Source organism: Eubalaena glacialis, chromosome 1 (genome assembly GCF_028564815.1).
Source record: "Eubalaena glacialis isolate mEubGla1 chromosome 1, mEubGla1.1.hap2.+ XY, whole genome shotgun sequence".
NCBI lineage: Eukaryota > Metazoa > Chordata > Mammalia > Artiodactyla > Balaenidae > Eubalaena > Eubalaena glacialis.
In genome coordinates, this window is record NC_083716.1 from 29,598,800 (window position 1) to 29,620,036 (window position 21,237).

General features: G+C 37.7%; 1 protein-coding gene across 3 annotated transcripts in view; it reads left to right on the top strand.

Annotated features, from left to right (window-relative positions):
* The window catches only part of HPSE2 (heparanase 2 (inactive)), a 632,120-nt gene that overhangs the window by 2,271 nt on the left and 608,612 nt on the right, over window positions 1–21,237 (top strand). For all 3 annotated transcript variants that reach the window (XM_061194590.1, XM_061194599.1, XM_061194604.1), the window contains exon 2: window positions 921–1,078. In XM_061194590.1, coding sequence (XP_061050573.1) covers window positions 921–1,078 — 158 coding nt within the window. The remainder of the gene's footprint in view (window positions 1–920; window positions 1,079–21,237) is intronic.

The window sequence follows — 21,237 nt, forward strand, 5'->3', positions numbered from 1 at the left end:
CTTCTCTACCCCTTCCCGAATTAGCAGCGTTTGGCTTTTGAAAAACCTATTTATGGAAATCCTGAACCTAAATAGGTGTAAATGGTATTCTGATGCCCCTCGAGTCTCCTACTACGCGCAGGTTCCACATTTCGGCAAACTTCATTTTCCTCAGAGCTTCTAAATGGCCCCAAGTGGGAAGGAGAAAAGATGGAGCCCAACCCGGGGGGTGGAGAGGAGAACGTTACCTTTCCTGAGATCGGGCTGATTTATTTAAGGGGCCAAAGAGGCATTGCTTTTACTGTGCAAGGCGGGGCTGGGGAGTGTTCTCAGAAAGGCAAGGATTTACCCCGGGAATTTCTCTTGCTCAGGGATTTGGAAGATGCATACAGTTGTTATAAGGTAGTGGAAAAGGAAAATCAGCTTTGGCATTAAAAAAAATCAACTTGACCTCAGGTGCCTGCTCTGAGAGAAAGAAGGCGGGTTTCACCTTCTCCATGGAGGTTGCGATGCCCCTGGGGCAGAGGAGGCATATCCCGTCTTTCAGCCCAGAAGTTTGGCAAAAATCGGAGCCCGGGGTCCGTGCGCTGCGCGTCTCCTCCAGGAGAGCTTTTCGGGCAGGGGCAGAAGCCCCGCAACTGCGCCTTAGTCCCGTGTTCTCAGCAGAAGGGTACCCCCCACCTTATGCACACACTGTTAACAAACACAGTCTAACTCTTTGTAAATACTACCTTTGGTGAGCATCGTCGGGGTGCCTGAGGGAGGGGGCCACGACCAGTTGGGCGCCGGAGGCGTAGCTCCCGGAGCCCCACGGCCCAAGACTAGGCGGGCTGGGGCGCCAGGCACAACTCCACAGAGAGTGGGAAGAGGGCCTTGCTGGTGCCCCGCGCCCTCTCGCTTGTCCTCCGGATCCTTTCCATTCTCCTTCTCTATCCCTGCAGCTCCAAGCGTCTGGTGACCCTGGCCCGGGGACTTTCGCCCGCCTTTCTGCGCTTCGGGGGCAAAAGGACCGACTTCCTGCAGTTCCAGAATCTGAGGAACCCGGCAAAAAGCCGTGGGGGCCCCGGCCCGGATTACTATCTCAAAAACTATGAGGATGGTGAGAAACTTGCTCCCCACTCTTGTGGGGTGGGGGAAGTTTGGGGAGTGGGAGCGAGCAATCGATATGTGTGCGTGTGGGGTGCAGATTTGGAGGAGCGCCAGGTTGAAGCTCACCTGAAAAACTGGTAGCTGTAGGCGAGGGGAAACTGGAGTGCGGGATTCCTGACGTGATTACACAGAGGGGGCTCATCAGGTTGTCCTTGTCCAGGCTGCCGGCCTTTCTTGGGCGGCTGGGTCTCAGAGGCCAAGAACTAGTAGCCAAGCCTTATGACTGGCTAGTCCTATAGGGAGAAGGTGCAGTGGGTTTCTTGAGAAAATCCAGTCAGGTTCATAAAGGGGCAGGGTCACGTTTCCTTTCTAAAATTAAAGGAAGTGCCTTCTTGTTTTTCTTATTCTTTGCTTTCCTGAGATGAGGCTACGGAGGGCTTCAGCCTTTTTTGAATCCCACTCTAAAGTTTTCTGGAATAATCCTTTTTAGATTGGTCCATTGTTGGGAAGGTTTGAAACTTTTCACAGTGGGTTCTTCTTTAAGACTGCCTAATCTCAGAGTCGCACTTTTTTTTTTCTCAGTTTCAAAATGGGATTATAAATGCCAGCCTTTCCTGCCAGGATCAGATGAGTTAAGTGTTGGAAGGGCTTTTGAAAATGCCAGATCCTATTCCAGTGTGAGAGGCCAATCTTTTTACATTTGAACAGTCTCATTTTTACTAGGGAAAAATGAAAATGGTATTTAAGAAAATTGTTTAGAGGGTTTGGTGTTAATAACTATGAACTTTCTGTATGGGTAGAGGAACAGAGTTTCTTTCAAATGGGCAAGATGGCAATTGATGGGTCTTCACCCACTGAGGTTGTTTAGATTGGGTAGAAGAGGCATTAGTGTCCATTCCTGGAGAGCTATCTCTGCCCTGTTGTCCCTTCTCATAAATGAGCTACAGTTTTATTTTTAAAGGGCTCAGGGACATGTTCTCAGAGCTTCCTGGATTTTGTTACATCTTGTCCTTATAAATCAGCAAAACGAGGAAAAGCCCTTGTATTTTCTGGGGCTTTCACTGAACGGGAATTCTGGAGAGTTTGGATCTATTTCAAGGTTGGCTGAGAAACCTTTTTTTTAAAGTGCCAGACTGGAGAAAGAGGGCAAGGCTGAGGCTTCTTGAGTTTGAATCCTGAATTAGACTTACTCTTTTACAACATTGGCTAAGAGTGTAGGTGTTTAAGGCTACATCTTTTCAAAGGTAAATATCATTGCTATAAAAATGTGGGTTGCCAGTAGATTTTGCTGTCACTCATCATAAAATGCTGAAAGGTAAAAGATAATCCTGAACAGCAGCTCTAATGGTAATTTGACCTGGGGCTTTATAGCTCCCAGGGTCACTGTCAGCTCTGTGTTCGGATACAAGAAAGGAGAATATTAATGGTTTTCCTGATGAAACAGCTCTTCTTTGAGTCCATTTGAACTACTTCCTCTTTAGTTTGTGAAAAAACTTGTAAGAGCCCCAGGAACTACTGTGGGAAAAATAAAAGACTATTATAAGTTTAGGAATTAGCCTTTTTCTCCCAAACTTGTACCTAGGATTGTATTACCTATTCATTGAGAGTGGGAGATATGCTTAAAATGAAGGATACAATTTGTTTCCCTTTGTACAAGGAGAAAGCGGGCATCATGGGGAGAAAGGATATTGGCAGAAGGCCGTGCCCCATAAAACTTCATAGAATTAGGAAAAAACCAGAAATGGAAAAGATCTAAGAGGTCATCTTCAATCCTCCCACCACTTCAGGGTTCAGTACAGGATCATTCCATATGGAATCCTTTTCTTGTTTTGTCCAACATGGTATTAAATATCTCTAGGAGTGTAGTTTTCACCACTCCAGTGGGAGAGAGTTTTTTTGCCCCACAGGTTTTCACTGGTAAATTTTTCCTGAATTTTCCCTTTATATTCTCTAAATATTTGATTACTCCTCTTTGCATTTTTTTAGACATTTACCTTCAAAATAATTTCTTTGTTGTGTCAGCTTCAAAAAAAGGTTTCCTCATAGCTGTTTTTTATCTAGACTACCTGGATTTAATTCTTTTAAAACTTTCTTTAAAGTCAGTCCTTCCAGACACTAATCTGTTTTATTGCTCCTAGCTGAACTCCTTTTGATTTATGTCTCCTTGGTAATAAGATGCTCTGAACTATATCAGTATTTGAGGCCTTAGCACAGTTAAAAGAGAGTAGGAATGCCCTGTTTCTGCCCTTTGATGCTCACGTATCCTTAAATCACCCGTAGTGTCTTTGTTGTTGCATGTTGCATTGCAGAATTAAAGGCAAAAATGGTTTTTGTATAGTCTCAGCAATTTTGCAAATGTTATACTTCAGTTGTCACTTTTAATCCAGTGATAACTGTCATCATAATGAGCCTCTTAAAATAATTAGGTCTTCTCAGTAAACAGCCCTGTAATAGGCATTTTGGCATAAGTACCTTATTTTTTAGAAAAGGGATGTATTGGCTTAAACATAATATAGAATAATAACATACATTTTGAATAATTAGATACAACTACTGGCACATTATGAAGTTGAGTGACATAGGGAATAGCATGTGGAATTTGGACTCAGAAAGCCTGTATTTCAGGCCTGGCTCTATCACTTATGAATATGTGGCCCTGGGCTTGCTGCTTCTCTGTAATATATGGATGTGATAATACCTGCTCTGCATTGCTTCTGTGAGGGTTCTGAGAGGTATCTGTATAAAATATTTTGTCAACCGCAAAGCACTATGAAGGCTAAGTATTCCTACTTTTATTAAAGGCAGCTTCAGGAAATTTATAACATATATGTTTAATATTTTAAAGTGGGTTTAAAGAGTGAATAAGATGTGGTAGACCAAAGTTTATACAGAAGAAAGGAGATAGAATTAGGGAATTGTTTGAGAGGATTAAGAGAATGTAGGGAGAATTTTTAGGGAGAATTGTCTTTAAGGGAAGGAGGTGGAGAACATAGGGTGGCTATTTTTTGTGTGTGGTAATGAAAGAAGAGACTAATCTTTAGTTTTGTTATATACTAACATTAAAATGAACTGATAGTTCCAGCTTGGGTAACGTACACTTTTCTGGTTAATTCATTCATATTGCTACCTCGATGTGATTTTTTGTTGTTGTTTTCCCCTGAATTAATAGGGCAATTAACAAGTCATGTGGCTTATATTTTCCAAAAACTTTTAAAGCATATTAATGCAGCTGCATTTTCTCTTTCTAAAGTCACTGTTTGCATAAACTTTGGGAACTTCTCTAGTTAGTCCTTTAATACAGTTACCTATTCCACTCTTAGTGTAGGCAACTTGAACTTCATATAAACATGATGATGATGGAGGAAATAAAAAATAGGATTGTTCTTCATATTTTGGAGTCTTACCCTTTGCCTCTCTATGGGATGTTATGCTTTTCTTGCTCCTAACAAAGAAATCTTGGGTTAATCTTTTGTTCTTAAGTTTATTTTGCTACAGTCTGCCTCTCTTTGTTGTATATTCAGTGTGCTTTATTTGTATGCCTGTCCCTTTACTGCCATAACCATATCTTTAATCAAGATATATACCATTTATTATGCACATCAAAAGCCAGCTTAAAAAAAAAGCCAGCTTAATATTTCTAAAATATCATATTCATCATGTCACTTTTTTGCTGGAAAAATTTGATTATTTTTGGATTGCTTACAGAAAATGTTCAAACTCCTCACCTTGGCATTCAAAGCCTTTTTAAATCTCAGCTTACCTTTTGTACCCTATGTTTTCATATAACTTTTATTACAGCCCAGCTTGATTTTCACTGTTTCCTTAAAACACCTTTATCTCAACCCCCTTTGTTCAGCCATTCTATCTCTGCTTTAAATGCCTTTTTCTTGGCTCTGTTAAAATCTCACCACCCACTCCACCCAATTCTTGAAGACCCATTGCAAATGCCGCTTATTTTCACAAGCCTTTCCTGAACAGGTCATTTCATAGTTATCTCTTCTTTCTCTGGACTATTGCAGTTCTTTCTCATTATGTTGTTCTTTTGGCCCCTTCTGCCTTGTTTTGCTTTTTAACTTTTCATATATATATATATATATATATGAAAAGTTAAACATATATATATGTATTTTTGTTTTACCTTTTCAATTAGAATGCAAATTCTTTATAGGAAGGGACCATATCTAATTGTTGTATATCCTAAAATGTCTAGCATTATGTATGACACATAGTAGAACTTCCGCAAATATTTTTGGCTGCATACTAGGTTAAGAGCCTGCTAAAGGCACTGGAAAAATGGAGGTTACCAATGAAGAAATGAGTAAACACATACATAAAGATTCTATTCATTTTTCACCTTCAATGCATTTTCCCACGAAGTCCATTCTTAATATTTATTTTAATGACATACTTCATTATTTTAACTATGTACTCTTTATCTTTGGTAGTCTAAGTGTCTTGGTTTCATACTGTGCATTAAATCAACTTTACCACCTGATTTAAAGCCTTGCACTGGACCCACACTATTTTTTATTGTATCTGTTTCTTCTTTGCCTTTACTTTTGCTTTTCTTGGTTAGCCTTACGTAGTTTCTACACCTAATTTTCCAATTCCCAAATTAATAGTACCTTTTCACAAATTTAAATGTTTTTTCAATCTTTGTCTCCTGAAAATTTTCTCTTCTGAGAGCTTCTGAAATCCTAAATAATGAATGTGGAGTACACTTTGTAAACTTTAAGGCACTATACAACTATTATTACTGTTTTCCTTTCTCCGGGAAGTTTTCCTAGTTTTAGTAGAGGTGAGGTAGTTAATTCTTTATCTTTCTATTTCCATTCCATCAATCAAGACATATGACATAAGAACAGCACAACTGCCAAAATACATATTTGCCTTGAACTTATCCACCTTTCATTATCTCACTTTATTTTACATAAATGTTTCTTGAAATCCAATTACATTTAACAAGTGTTTATTGATTACCTGCTCTGTGTTTAGTTTCATGCTGGACAAAATGCAGATTATCAAATAAATAAAAGATACAGTCCTATATCAACCTTAGAGCACAACAGTAATCATTGCTGTAGGCAAGATCCACTAATCAGTGTTAAAATAAGTAGGCGAAGTTTAAGGCAAAGCAGGATATTTGCATAGCCTCAAAGCATCTCTCTCATAATGTTAATTAATTAATTAATTATTGTGGTGGTTTTAGCATATGACCACCAATTCTTTGATACTTTTAGGATGTGGAACTTCTGTTTTCCCCTTGAGTGTGGGCTGGATTTAACAACTTGTTTCTAAAGAAGAGAGTCTATAAAGCAGAAAATAGTAACTTTACAGTGGAAAAGCTGTCAGATACCATTTCAACAAAGTGATCAAGGTTAACATCAGCAGATAGGTCATGTTGATATCATGTATTCCCTGATATCATGTGATGAGAAGAGCACTTCACCTTTGTGATATTCTTTCCCCAAATCCATAACTCTCTGTAAATATGAGAAAACACTAGTCAAATTGAAGGATACTCTACAAAATACTTGACTTTTCTCCTTCAAAAGACACTGTCTCTGCTAGCAATGATCTAATAGCTTGTTAGTGAGATAACATTTATAATGATAAAACTGAAGAGTAACACAAAGACAATATAGAATGAAGTGCTAAGTGGAACAAAATAGTTTGCCAGGATGTGACAGGAAAAGTAGAGATGAATACTGGCCAGACTTAGGTGGGAGTTAGGTTGGGCCTTGTGAAAGATACCTAGACTTTGGAGAAGTAGAGATGAGAGAGGACATTTCATTCAAGGGAAAGAGCATGAGGCAAAGCCTAAATATGTGTTTGGGCCATAAGGAGACCACCTGCCTAAATAGAAGGTACATGTTAGAAATTATATTAGTTCATGTTGCTAGAAGCATAACAGATTCTTTTTTATAGAAGCCTATTTGCATATTTTTTGTTAATTCAGTAATGTTTATAATTTTAAAATTATGAAAAGCACATATTAGAAATTATTCTAAGAAAAGCTCATATTTCTAGAATTATGTCTAATTTGAATTTTAAGAAGTGCTAATGTATTTTTGTTAGCTCCAAAATATGTAATTAAAAAAGAAGAAAGTACATGTGTGAGAGTAAAGGTTGGTTGGGTAAATCCAGATCAGATGATGAGAATGTTGAATTTTAAGCATAGTAAAATGGAATTGGCCCTATAGGAAAATAGAGGCTAAGTTCTTTTACTCCATTGGAGAGGGGAAGGACATGTTTTCAACATGGATAATGACCTTGCCCTCTCCCATTCTTCTTTTCCAAATCATTGCACACATTCATATACTCTAGCTAAAGTGTGTTATAACTGAACTTGATGAGGTTTGAGTTATGAAGCATGTTTGAAGGACAGATAATTTAAAACTAAATTATTAATTTGTTTCTTATAGGGTATATAAAATAAAGGTTTTAGAATTTGCTTGATCATTTTTGTTACCCTTCCTTCTTTTACAGAGTAAAAACAGGCTACTACTTTGTAATATTTATTCATTCATGAGTTTACTCATTGAGCAGGCAGCTAGCTCCAGGCCCGTTTGATGCTGAGGCTGGGAGGATGAATGAGGCCCAGCTATGGTTGTCAAATTACATACTCCTGACCTCTTATCACTTCAGCAGCATCAGTCAAAAGCAGTTTCTAGAGATTTTTAGGCCAAGAAAAGCCTCCATTCCAAGGCCACTATTTGGCATTTCATGATTTGTCTGCCAGCAACTTTAGAAGGATTTGACACAATTTAATATTGTATTAAAGGGTGTCAGAAATCACCTGAAGTTTTATATATGTTTTATTCTGCCTTTTGGAAACAAAGTGGGTGCATTTTCTATAATGTTTGAAATTTGGTACCAGGTCCTGAGTGCTAGTTGCAGCTCCCTGTACCCCTGTGAATTTGAATGTGGTATCTAAAGATATAGTTATCATGCCATTTAGTCACAGTTTAGTCATTGTGGATCTATATAGTGCTGGAAGTGGTAGAGAGGAGATCTGGAAACTCTGGTCTACTGCTTGTAGAGGTGGCTTAATTAACTTCAGTGAATCAGAAAGTCTAGTAAATAGGCCTTTCAATCACAACCACATTTGTATAATTTATCACCTAATCATTGGGGCTAAAGGTAATCCACAAACAGTTATGTGTTCCTGTACAACACAAATTGTGCTGCTGTTGCCAATACCAAATATCACTGTTTCTCTTGCCGTATTTATTTATATTCTCTCTCCTGTTCTCCCAAGGCCTCCTGGTGGGATGGGTACATCATGGAAGAAAAGAAGTTTCTTTCAAAATTCCCTGGGCCTGTTTAGCCTGCCAGTCACATGGTCTGGGCTCGTAGTCAGGAGCCTCTTCTGAGAATCCTTCATCAAAATGGATTAAATGTTAAGACTCTTAACTTCTGTGCTTCTTAGTACCTTAATCAAGTTTTCAGCTGTCTAGGTCTATGAGGCAATGGACTGGAACTCTGAACAGTGTGTGTGTGTGTGTATGTGTGTGTGTGTGTGTATGAGACAGAGAGAGAGAGAGACAGAGACAGAGCATATGAATATATTAGTATGAAAGAATTTGGTGTGTTTTATTTTTCACACTTGTCCATGGTGGTGATGTAGGCAAAGTAAACACAATTTGTAGACTAGTGGTTAGTACTATAGAACGTATAGATACCTTGTTGAACTCCTGTGTCTTTTGGTTTCATGATCAGTTTTCTTCACTTTAGTACAGTGAAAAGCAGTGTAATTTTGCTTAATTCAATGCATGTTTTTAAAATTATAAACCAAATGCCAAGTTTAGTCTAGATACTGGGGCTACCCAAGAGGAATAGAACATGAACTGTACTCTCAAAGTGCTCTGGTCTTACATATTCAATAGAATTTCTCAATGGTCTTGAGTATCATCACTCTACTTTAGTCAGACTAATCTTTGCTAAGTATTTCCACTTTGCTCATAGTATACCCTCTACCTTGAACACTCATTTTCTGTCTTGAATTAAAATTTTTACTTGTCCTTCAAAGCTCTACCCAAGTCCCCTGTTTCATTAAGCCTTCTGCTGAGCCAATCCTCATTAATCCTCTCTCATTCTCTAAATTTTTCTGAAATTCTGCTCTGAATACTTGATCTAATTTAGTCCAAGTGCCCCAGAATTTATGTTTGATTGACTTAAGCAGACATCATTTTTGTCTCTAGGAATTTACAATCAAAACACACTGGGATTGACATACACATAAAAATCCATATAGATAACCATCATCACATTGCATGGAACAGACACATTAAGTCAAACAAAAATTTATGTTATTTACAAACCTTAATGCATGTGTTTTGTTTTTTGTGTGGTGAAGAATGAAGAGTGAAAAATATAAGCTGCATATTTAGAAAAGATGGGGTACATATCTGTATCTATATGTTTGTATTGAGGGAGTTGGGGATTAAACCAGTACCTTATTTTTTACATGTTCTGGAAAGGCAAAAACACCTTGAAAGATGGAAGATGAGAATGCAAAAGTTAAATTGCTCAGATTTGGGTCATTATCTTTGAAATACTATGGAAGAATGGATGTTCCCCCTGCAGCTTAATAATAGTAATAATATAATAATATTACCTAACATTGTTGGGTGCTTCTTATGTGTCAAGTACTATTTTAAGGAATTTACATAGATTAACATTTAATCCTCTTATCAACCCTATGAGGAAAGTAATATTTTCCCATTTGACAGATGGGGAAACTGAGGCACAGAGTGGTTAAATAACTTGCCCAAGGCCACCTAGCTAAAGAGTTGGGGAGCAGGGACTCAATGACATCACCCATTAAACCTGAAGGCTTAAGCGGAGCCTGTGTTAATGAACTTGTTTTTCTACTAACTAAATGTGTCATTGTGCAAGTTGTTAACCTTCCTGAAGCCTTCCTTATCCATAAAATGAAGAAAATGGACCACATTGTCTGTTTGTAGCATCTAATTCTGAGATTCTGTGAGTCAAAGATCTCAGACATACAAGGCATGTAGGAAATAATAGCAATGGGAACAAGATAGGATATATTCAAAGGTTAAAGGATGTAGAACAAGCTGTAAGGGCTATAGAAGTTCAGAGAAGGAGATTAAGTGAGAGCTGGAGTAGTCAGGACAGGTGCCTAGGAGGAGGGAGCTTGACCTGGCCTTAAGGGTAAATAATAATAATGCTAATAACAGCTACTGTTTGTTGAGTTCTTACTGTGTTTTACATATGGTATCTCATTTAATTCTTAAATCAATCTGTTGACAAACGTGTGAGCATGCACGTGTGTATGTGTGTGTATATGAAGAAATAGGGACTCAGAAGAGACATGTGACTTGCTTAAGATCATAAGATCAGTAGTTAGTACAACCAGGATTAGAACCCAGTCCTGTTCTCTCTTCACTGTGCTTAGATAAGAGGGATCCAGTCTTTGGTTCATTCACTATTTCATTTATTCATCTATTCATCTATCAGGCACTCAAAAGCCCTATACTAAGTATTGTGGAGCAGTAAAAAAAAATGTGTGCCATAGACCCTCCCTCAAAGGTCTAGTGGGTTAGGACACAAAATAGTTGTTAGGAAAAACAGCAAAAGAATAATCACAGGGAGACACATGAACAATTGAAAGAGATGATTGTCACACTTTATGACATTTGAAGGAATAGGACAGAAACTGATCCAATGGAATAGAACTTATTAGTTCTATCCAATGGGATAGAACTATTTTGGAAGCAGATGAATTGAAAAGAACACTAGAAATGGATCAACAGTGTCATTGATGTAAGGGAAATGGCAGGAAAAAAAGCAGAAAAATAAGAATATTTGAAAAAGTTGTTGGAAAGTTACCATTAAATTATTGGGCAATTTTAGAATTACTTTGTTTTTATTTATATACTAGAACCATACTCTGCATTTTTCTTCTTTCAAGTTCTGAGGCCAGAGAAACCTTGTGAAGGATAAAGGGAACTGATAAGGGTGAAGTTTCAAGAAAACCCTTCCTTCATACCTCTCTTCCTTATCTTTCTCTTTGAACTGAGAGTTTGTTAAACTCAAGTAGAGATCACTTTTATAGCCATTTAAAATGAAGAAACTATGGAGCAAAGAGGTTATATATTCTACACAAAGTAAGTAACTGTGCTGGTAAGTGGCAGAGCTGTGGCTGGATCCAGGACAGTCTCACTCTGAAGTTGGTGATTTTCACCACCCCCATTATAGCATAACAGCACAATATTCCTCATTCTTCTACCAAGACAGCTTCAAAGGCCTTTCCTCTAGGGGTTTATATTAACTTGAGTCTGATTTGAAAGTTTGAGAATGGGGCTAAATGAAAATTATGATTGTTTACCTCATGGCTGTTTGCATCTGGTTTGGGCAGTCTCCGTCTCCCATCTATTCTGTCATCTCTCTCTAAGGAAAATGGGTTCCCTTTCTCCAGCCTCTCTTCATCCTCCTGCCTCATTAATCTTTCTGAAGCTCCATGTTCTCCTGTCACTGCCTAGCTAGAAACCTTCAGGTTTATCCCTTGTCTAACTTAAATCCTCCTCATTCTCCTCCAGTTTTCCAAGGCCCTCTAGAGTCAGCCCACCTTCCTTGGCCAGCTTCTTCTCTCCTCTTCCCCACAGGAACCTGAGTTTATTCACAAGCAGATGGTGTAGCTTCCTGTCACAGAGCTCCTACTCACTCTGCCATTCTCTTAATTTCTAACCCTCTGGATTTCTCACTCCATCATCTGTCTGCCCACTTTTTACCCACTTCTAAATTTTTCCTGCCTTTCAGAACCCTGCTCAAATTTGTCCTCCTTCTCTATGAATTCTTCACGATCTCATTTATTCATTCATGAAGTGTTTATTGAGCCTGAATTTCCAAGGTATTTGTTGTATAAAAATCATTCTTTTGGCTATTTTCATATTCTGCCTCAATGTTCTCAGGTGTCTTTTTGTGTATGTTCATGTAGACTTGGCTCAACCCCTAGATTATAGGTCACTGTGACAGTAGTGATTTTATCATTTTTGTTGTTGCTACATCTAGTAGCTGTCTTTTGCCTAGTAGTTCTTCAGTGTATACTTGTTGACTGATTATTTACCATTTACTGGGTAGCTTAATACACTAAAAAGAATAATAGCTCTTCCATTCATTGTTTCTGCTTTTTAAAAAATTCATAGTGTATTTCTGGTTAATGCTTAACTTCCTTATTCATATTTTTACTTTTAAAGTTTTAGGCTTTTTATTTATTTTATTAATACCAATGAAATGCATGCTCATTAATATAAATGTAATAATACATATATCATAGATAGAACCACTTTTAACAGTCTGGCATGTACCTTTTTAGACCTTTTTCTGTGCATACATATGTATATAAAAATTTAAATGTGTAAGTGGAATTGTATTTTTGTACAACTTGCTTATCTAGATAACCTTTTAGTCAGAAATTATGGGCTGTTTTTCAGTGGCTAAAGAATAATCCATATGTGGATGAGTTGTAATTTAACCATTCTTTCTAATTCATTGGTACTTTTTTGCAAGAACTTCTCTGTTTGCTATTTGTCTGTAGTTTCTAACAAAGCAGTGCTGTAGAATCATATCTTTTTCGTATTGGAACTTGATCTAAATTATTTATTTTCCCCAATGTCTTTTTAACCACCCTTATCCATTTTAATCCTTTTAGCTATAATGCATTCTTTGAGCAAATGTCAAGGAAACAGTCACAGCAAAACTAACCCTGTGCATCAAAGTACAGTTTTCTTTTGTAAAACAAGTGATTTTAAAAGTTTTGGATACAGATAGAAAGTGACACTAAAAATATTTTGACTTTTTTGTTCAAATAGTATATCACTGTGTGATTTGAAAGAAATCCTAGCTGTCACTCATCTTGTTAAAGCTACTCTGTGAATTTGAATACTACTCATCCAAAGAAGAGACATTTATAAAGACCTCACATAATGTTTTGTGAGAAACAGACTAAAGAAGGCAGAAGTAGCCATTTTTGAATAGCTCCCTAATCAGTTTGCAGGAGAAAAATAATCACACTTTACATTTGTAATGTTCTTTAAAATTTAAAGAACTATAGAACTATAGAACTAAAGAATAATAGAACTATAGAATTATAAAAACTCCTCTGATCCTCACAGGAGCTGTGTATAGTAAGTTTATTTTAAATTTTGGCATTTCTATGTTATAAATGAGAAAACAGACTCAAGGAAGTTGCTCAGAGTAATACAGCTTTTAAGTGGCAGAACTGGGGTTAGAACTCAGTACCTCTGTCTTCAAGCCTGATACTCTTAAATGAGGTATACACAGCTAATGATAATCCCTCCACTCTACTTCAGTGAACCAGGTGGGTACTTGTGTTCTGCAGTGTTTGGGCCAATCTGAAATAGGAAGGCTAGAATGGGCCTGTTGTTTCTTTGTGAGAGGCTGTGTTTGCTTTTAGGTGTGCTAGGCTCTAGTTTAGTCCCCGATTCTTTTTGAACTGTTCTTTATTGACAAACTTCTGGACAGGCTGCAGGATGCCATTTTTGTAGATTTGACACCTGAAACTCAGACTCATTTGAGACTGGAATCCAAACCCAGGGTCAGGTTAGAACTAGTCCAGAGAATGGCACAGAGGGGACTTTTGAGAGTACTCTGTGGATGCCAGTATCACTGAGGAGACTTCCAACAAAGAATTTAAAAGCCTTTTAAGTTCAGACATTCATTAGCTATCACGGTGCATCCAGTGAGAGGGTTTCATTTACCACAGAGGAGGCCCATACTGAGTTAAGCAGAGGAGCTGGAAATAGAACATGAGCTTTTGGTGATAGTCACTAAACCATGCACACTTTAAACAATGTTTGTAATCACCATTGAGGTGAATCTTTGTGTATCTCTCGGTGCCCTAATAGGTACACTCTTTTCATCTGGGTGTTTATTTCTTTGCAATTGTTGAAAAAAAAAACCAGATTGTGGACTTATTTCCCTGGCCATTATGAATCCTCTTGGAGGAGTAGACTCAGGTTAAATTCACTGAGCTGTAGATTCAAAAGAAACTGTAGTCCAGGCTTAGCCAAGTTAAAACCCATAGGTGAAACTAAACATAACTTGAAACCATTAGAAAAATAAATGCTGTTGTTTCATAGAACAATTGTAGAAGCAAATGAATGATACCCCAGTCCAAAGGTCAGGATTTTCAACAGCTTGCAGCAGAAAACTTACACTTATTAAATGTCTTCACTAGGGGTTTTTGTGTTAGTGGATGAGTGAGGTCTTTTGTTTCTTCTGTTTCCCTCATGGCAATAAAGTTGAAATTTAGAAAGCTTTCAAAATGAAATTTCTCATAGAAGTTATAACCACAGGTTTTAAGTTTTCATCACCTAAATGTGGAACAGAACAATCAAAAATTTGGAGGGAGGGGAAAAGAGGTTTGAGGACACATGTGGTGTGTATCAAGAATCAGTGTAAATCAGGAAGGTGTGGTAAGGGGGATTTCCTGTGTTACAGAACTGCTGAAATAGTGCTCCCCCACCCTCCATCAATACATTCCAAATTAAGGTGCTGGCCTTTTCTGACACCTTGCAGAGATGGTGCCCCTTACCTGACACACTGTAGTTTCCTTGAAGCTTCAATCAACAGTTGGTTGCTAAGAGAGCTCATCCTGGGGATAATGAGTTCTTTGGTTGTGTCCTTTCTTTTGTACCTCATGAGTTTGGCAGGTACCTACCTGTAGGACGGGGCCAGACTAGTATTTTGAGTCTGTTCTTTTTTATCCCTGCTATAGGACAATTCATTTCCAGTTTTCCAGGTCTGATAATAATAACTACCAATTATCGAGCACTTATACATCCCAAGTACTGGGCCAAAAGCTCTTCAAAGGTGATCAGATTTTTTCCTCACAACCCCTTGAAGCAGGTATAAACTGTCCCATTTGATAGAAGCTTAGAGAAGTTAGTGATTCTGGCTGCATTCCCCTAGCTAGGGGAGCTTTAAAAAAATGTTGGGTCCTAGGCTAATTAAATCAATCTCTGGTAGAGCCAAGGCATTGTGATTTTTAAAAATCTCCCCAGATGGTTCTAAAGTGTACACCATGTTAAGAATCTCTGGGTGAAGTGATTTGCCTAAGGTACTTCAGCACGTTTGTTGTGGAGTTCAAGTCTAGACAGTCTGAATCTAGAGACCAGGTATAGCGAACTCTACTGAAGTAAAGCCTAGACTTTAATGTGCATGTGAATCGCCTGGGGATCTAGTAGTTAAAAATGAGATTCTGCTTTTCTAACAAACTCCCAGTCTTGCCATGCTGCTGGTCTGGGGACCACATTTGGAGGAACAAGGCTTTCCTACTGGTTACTAATATTAATACTTACGGTAGCCAGAAGGGGGAAATGTTCACTGAAAGGCAGCAGCAAGATCGGGAGCTGGGAGGGGCTTCTCATCCATTTTACTTTAGTAGTGATGGCAGGGATCATGGGTTGATTATGTAAACTTTTCAGGGTTTTCCTAGGGCTAAATAACCTGTTTCAGGTTATTTCCCTGTTCCTGAGATCCTTGGAAGTTTAAGACTGTGGCAAAACTAGTAAAACATCACTTGTTGAGGTGTTTTCATTTGTTAGTCATGTAGAGATGTGGGTTGTAATTGTTCAATTGGTCACCTTTCAAAACCCTCTCCTCCTCTTTTTTTAGGGAGGCCGAAACAGGAGTTCAGGCAAAAAATCCACGAATTTTCAGTTAAATGCTCAGTCAATAAACATTTATTAAGCACTTACTGTGTACGAGCATTGCAATATGCTCTCCCAAAGGATACAAAAATGAATGGACATAGTCCTTGCTCTGATAGAACTCACACTTTAGTGGGAAAAATGTCATATACAATAGATAATGATGTGATGGAAATACAAATAGATAAATTACAGAGGAAGAAGCAGTAAACTTCACCTGAAGTAGTTGAGGAAGACTTCATTGGTATCACCGTTATTATTTCTGATTGTTATAAATGTTATTATTTCTGATTGTTTTAAATATTTATAGGAGTTTAGGTTATTCGACCATTGCTGAGATTTCTTAACGTTTCCTCTGTATTACATAATGGTTTTATAATTTTGAGATTAAGGGTGTAGATGATTCTCATCAATTACATGCATGAAAAAATTGACATTAAATGTATTTTCTTCTGGAAACAACAATATTAGTAACATCATCAGCCTCCCTTTATTGAGCACTTCCAAGGTGCTATAAGCATTGTCTTATTTAATCTTTTTAAAATAGCTTTATTGTTATATAATTCACATTCAATACAATTCACATACCACTTAAAGTATACACTTCAATGGCTTTTAGTATATTCACAGAGTTTTGTGACCATCACAATCACATTTTCATCACTACAAAAGGAAACCTCACATCCTTTAGTTATCTCCCCCAATCTCCCCCATCCCCCAGATGGAGGCAACCGCTAATATACCTCTGTCCCTGTGGGTTTGCCTATTCTGGGTATTTCATATAAATGAAATTACACAATAGGTGGTTCTTTGGGAATAATTTCTTTAATTTAGCATAATGTTTTAAAGGTTCATCCTTGTTGTACATATATCAGTACTTCATTTCTTTTTATTTCTGAACAATATTACACTGTATGGATATACCATATTTTGGTTATCCCTAAAAGAATGTTTCTTTTAGTTCGTGAGTATAATGAAACCTTTTTTTTTTTTTTAACATCTTTATTGGAGTATAATTGCTTTACAGTGGTGTGTTAGTTTCTGCTGTATAACAAAGTGAATCAGCTATACATAAACATATATCCCCATATCTCCTCCCTCTTGCGTCTCCCTCCCACCCTCCCTATCCCACCCCTCTAGGTGGTTACAAAGCACTGAGCTGATCTCCCTGTGCTATGCGGCTGCTTCCCACTAGCTATCTATTTTACGTTTGGTAGTGTATATATGCCCATGCCACTCTCTCACTTTGTCACAGCTTACCCTTCCCCCTCCCCATATCCTCAACTCCATTCTCTAGTAGGTCTGTGTCTTTATTGCCATCTTACCACTAGGTTCTTCATGACCTTTTTTTTTTTTTTCCCTTAGATTCCATATATATGTGTTAGCATACTGTATTTGTTTTTCTCTTTCTGACTTACTTCACTCTGTATGACAGACTCTAGGTCCATCCACCTCACTACAAATAACTCCATTTCATTTCTTTTTATGGCTGAGTAATATTCCATTGTATATATGTGCCACATCTTCTTTATCCATTCATCCGATGACGGACACTTAGGTTGCTTCCATGTCCTGGCTATTGTAAATAGAGCTGCAATGAACATTTTGGTACATGACTCTTTTTGAATTATGGTTTTCTCAGGGTATATGCCCAGTAGTGGGATTGCTGGGTCGTATGGTAGTTCTATTTTTAGTTTTTTAAGGAGCCTCCATACTGTTCTCCATAGTGGCTGTATCAATTTACATTCCCACCAACAGTGCAAGAGTGTTCCCTTTTCTCCACACCCTCTCCAGCATTTATTGTTTCTAGATTTTTTGATGATGGCCATTCTGACCGGTGTGAGATGATATCTCATTGTAGTTTTGATTTGCATTTCTCTAATGATTAATGATGTTGAGCATTCTTTCATGTGTTTGTTGGCAATCTGTATATCTTCTTTGGAGAAATGTCTATTTAGGTCTTCAATAAGTGGTGCTGGGAAAACTGGACAGGTACATGTAAAAGTATGAAATTAGAACACTCCCTAACACCATACACAAAAATAAACTCAAAATGGATTAAAGACCTAAATGTAAGGCCAGACACTATCAAACTCTTAGAGGAAAACATAGGCAGAACACTGTATGACATAAATCACAGCAAGATCCTTTTTGACCCAGCTCCTAGAGAAATGGAAATAAAAACACAAATAAACAAATGGGACCTAATGAAACTTAAAAGCTTTTGCACAGCAAAGGAAACCATAAACAAGACCAAAAGACAATCCTCAGAATGGGAGAAAATATTTGCAAATGAAGCAACTGACAAAGGATTAATCTCCAAAATTTACAAGCAGCTCATGCAGCTCAATAACAAAAAAACGAACAACCCAATCCAAAAATGAAACCTTTTTGATGCAATGCTAAATGTCCTTCCTGCCTGTTTGACTGCCTTTGGTATTTCTTACTTTTCTTTTGGTCTTACTGTTGCTGTCCTAGTCTAGACCATCTACTAAAATGGCAATCTCTTTTTTTTTTATTATTAAATTTTACTGGAGTATGGTTGCTTTACAATGTTGTGTTAGCCTCCACTGCACAACAAAATGAATCAGCCATACACATACAGATATCCCCTCCCTTTTGGACTTCCCTCCCATTGGCAATCTCTTAATTGGTGTCAGTGGCCCTAATTTCTTTGAAAGAAAGACAATAAACAGTTCTTGAGCACCTACCCTCTGCAAGGCACTTTATAGTATATCTCATTTAATCCTTACCAGGCAGGTTTTCTCATCACTTCAAGTTGAGGAAGCTGAAGTTCAGGGAGGTTAAGTAACTTGTCCCAGCTTTACAACTAGGACTTGACAGAGTCAGAGTTTATGATTCTAAAATCTATGTTTTTTCAACAATACGTGGTTGCTTCCAGTACATTTTAGAATTTTATCATATCTAGTTCAGTGATGAGTACATAGTGGGTGGTCAAAAATGCTTGCTTACTTGTATTGAATTCCTGTTTTAACACATCCTTACCGCATTTAAAAGCCAGAGAAGAACTAATGATCCTCTTACTATAAAATAATGATGCCTAAGGACTCACTCCACACTTCATCTTAGAGTAGACCTCTGTCCCTGGTATCTCTGCCCTTCAGTGTGTGGTGGTGTTTTTTAAAATCACTATATACCCTGTGCCAAGCACAGGCCTGGCACATAGTAGGTGCTCGATAAATATTTGTTGAAAGAATAATGAATGAGTTAGGTTGTAATGGTCTCGAATCCATCAAAATTGAAAACGAAGGTCTTTAATTCACATACCTTGAGGGTAGTTGTCCTTTCAGTGGTTGTTTCTGGATCTGTGTTTGCAATCACCCCAGAGACTACAGAGAATCTATGAATCTAATGTAATAAAATATTCACATGCAGAAAATAGAGATCTTGAGGAGTTACAGCTTGCATGTGAAGAAGGAGCCCTCACATCTTGAGAGTCTTGCTGTCTTAGAGCAAGCTTGTTTACTCAGAAGGAAAAAAAAAAATACAGGGAGAAACTAAAAACAGACAAAAGCTAAATGGACAACTCTTAGTAATGGGATCATATCCTGGATTCTGTTCCCAGCCTGGCAGCTGACTTACTTGGCTGCTCCCAGCCCCTAGCTTACTCCCCCAGTAGTCTCATTTGCTTTACTAGTATAGGAGAGGGCTGTGGTGAGGGCATGGAGTGAGCATTGTGAAACCTTGATGACATTGGTAGGCTGATGAGTTACCACCATAGAGACCAGTGTCATGCTCATCCTTTGGCAGTCTTGGTGTTTTGGAAGTTGGAAGGGCTCTGGAAATACCTGTGAGCATAGTTTGAAAAGTGAAATTTTCTTGAGAATGAAGGAATATAGGGTGGGTTTTTGTTTTATGAATATTATCCGTTGATCCCTTTTCTGGGGTTTTTAGTCATGGTCAGGAGTATTTGGAGATGAAGGAATGCTATTCTTTTATCTTTTGTTTGTTTGTTTGTAACTGCTTAATATTTGGGAATTGATGAACTAAAAGTAATGATTATGTGCCATTGGGCCAATACCATTTCCAGTATACCAAGGCCATTTGGGAACCAGTTGTAAAAGGCATTCCTTGAGAGATGAAATTGGATTGGGATTTGGGATTTGATCGTCGAAGACAATCTGAGAGTTAACTTGAGAGTTAAGTCAAGGAGTTTGGGTTTTATCCTTTAGATAACAGAGAATCAAGGAAAGATTGTGATTAACAAAATTATATGTGATATTTTAGGAAGATTTATTTCATATCTCCTTACAGAACAGAACAGTGGTAGATTCCTAGCTGCAGAGGGACCAAGGAGAGGCTAGTGAAGATATCCAGGAGTGAGATGGGGACAGATTACATTAGTGAAGCAGCAGTGGGAAAGAAAAGGAATAGTTAGGGAGTCATTACAAAGGAAAAACTGACAGGACATGGTAATTGATTTGATATGGATAGTATCCTTTGCAATTACTTTGTGCTGTAGTTCTAACATGAAAGGGAGACTTTTTTTTTTTTTAAAAAGAGATTCATTGGGATCAAACAGTGCTTATAAACTGAGGGATTAATAGCGCTGGCATGGGCCAAACTTAATTTTAAAAAATTTAGTCAATGCAAAGCAGGCTTTTGGTTGTCAGTTCAACCGGAAACAATCCCCCTTTTCACTTCTTTTTTTTTTTTTTTTTTTGCCTGACTTTTCTTTCAAAAGTCAAATAAAGCCAGACAGTTGGATAGTTGAGGATGGGGTTAAAAATGTTTTCTAAGTATTTGTACATAAACAGAAAGCACTTTTGTATTTTTCAGCCTTCCCCAGGTATTTGTGATGTATCTGTGTGACAGTTATGAATCTAGTTAACATATAGGGGGAAAATCTTTCCTGTAGGTAATCTGCACTCTTAAACCTGCCCCGTTGTCCTACAGTTATATATTCTTGCTTATAAATAGGGACTAGGTGAGTGAGTGGATAGCTCAGTTAATTGTCATCATCATCATCGTCATTGTTGTTATCATCATATAGCTATTTTTATTACTAATGACTTGTATTAAACATTTAATGTGAGTCAGACATTGTACCCACATTATAACTACTATTTTATTTAATTCTTATAACCATCTTATGAGGTAGGCGCATTTTTATTATGGGCACAGATGAGGAAACTCAGGCTCAGAGTTGTTAAATAACTTGTTCAAGATCACACAGCTAGTAAGTGGCAGAGTGAGGACAGGAAAAAGAGATCACTTTAACTCCAAATCTCTATTATACGTGCCAAAACATTTCCAAGTGCATCTCCAGCAGACATGTGGGGAGCATCAGTTTTAGAGCTAAAAATCAACAGCATAATATTATTATATCTCCTAAAGAGAAATCTGGTTATAGGAGCAAGGAATTATTTACAAACTGTTTGACATCATTTTTCTAGGTGCCTATCACTTTGCTATATAGTGAACACATTTCAATAAGTCAGTGACT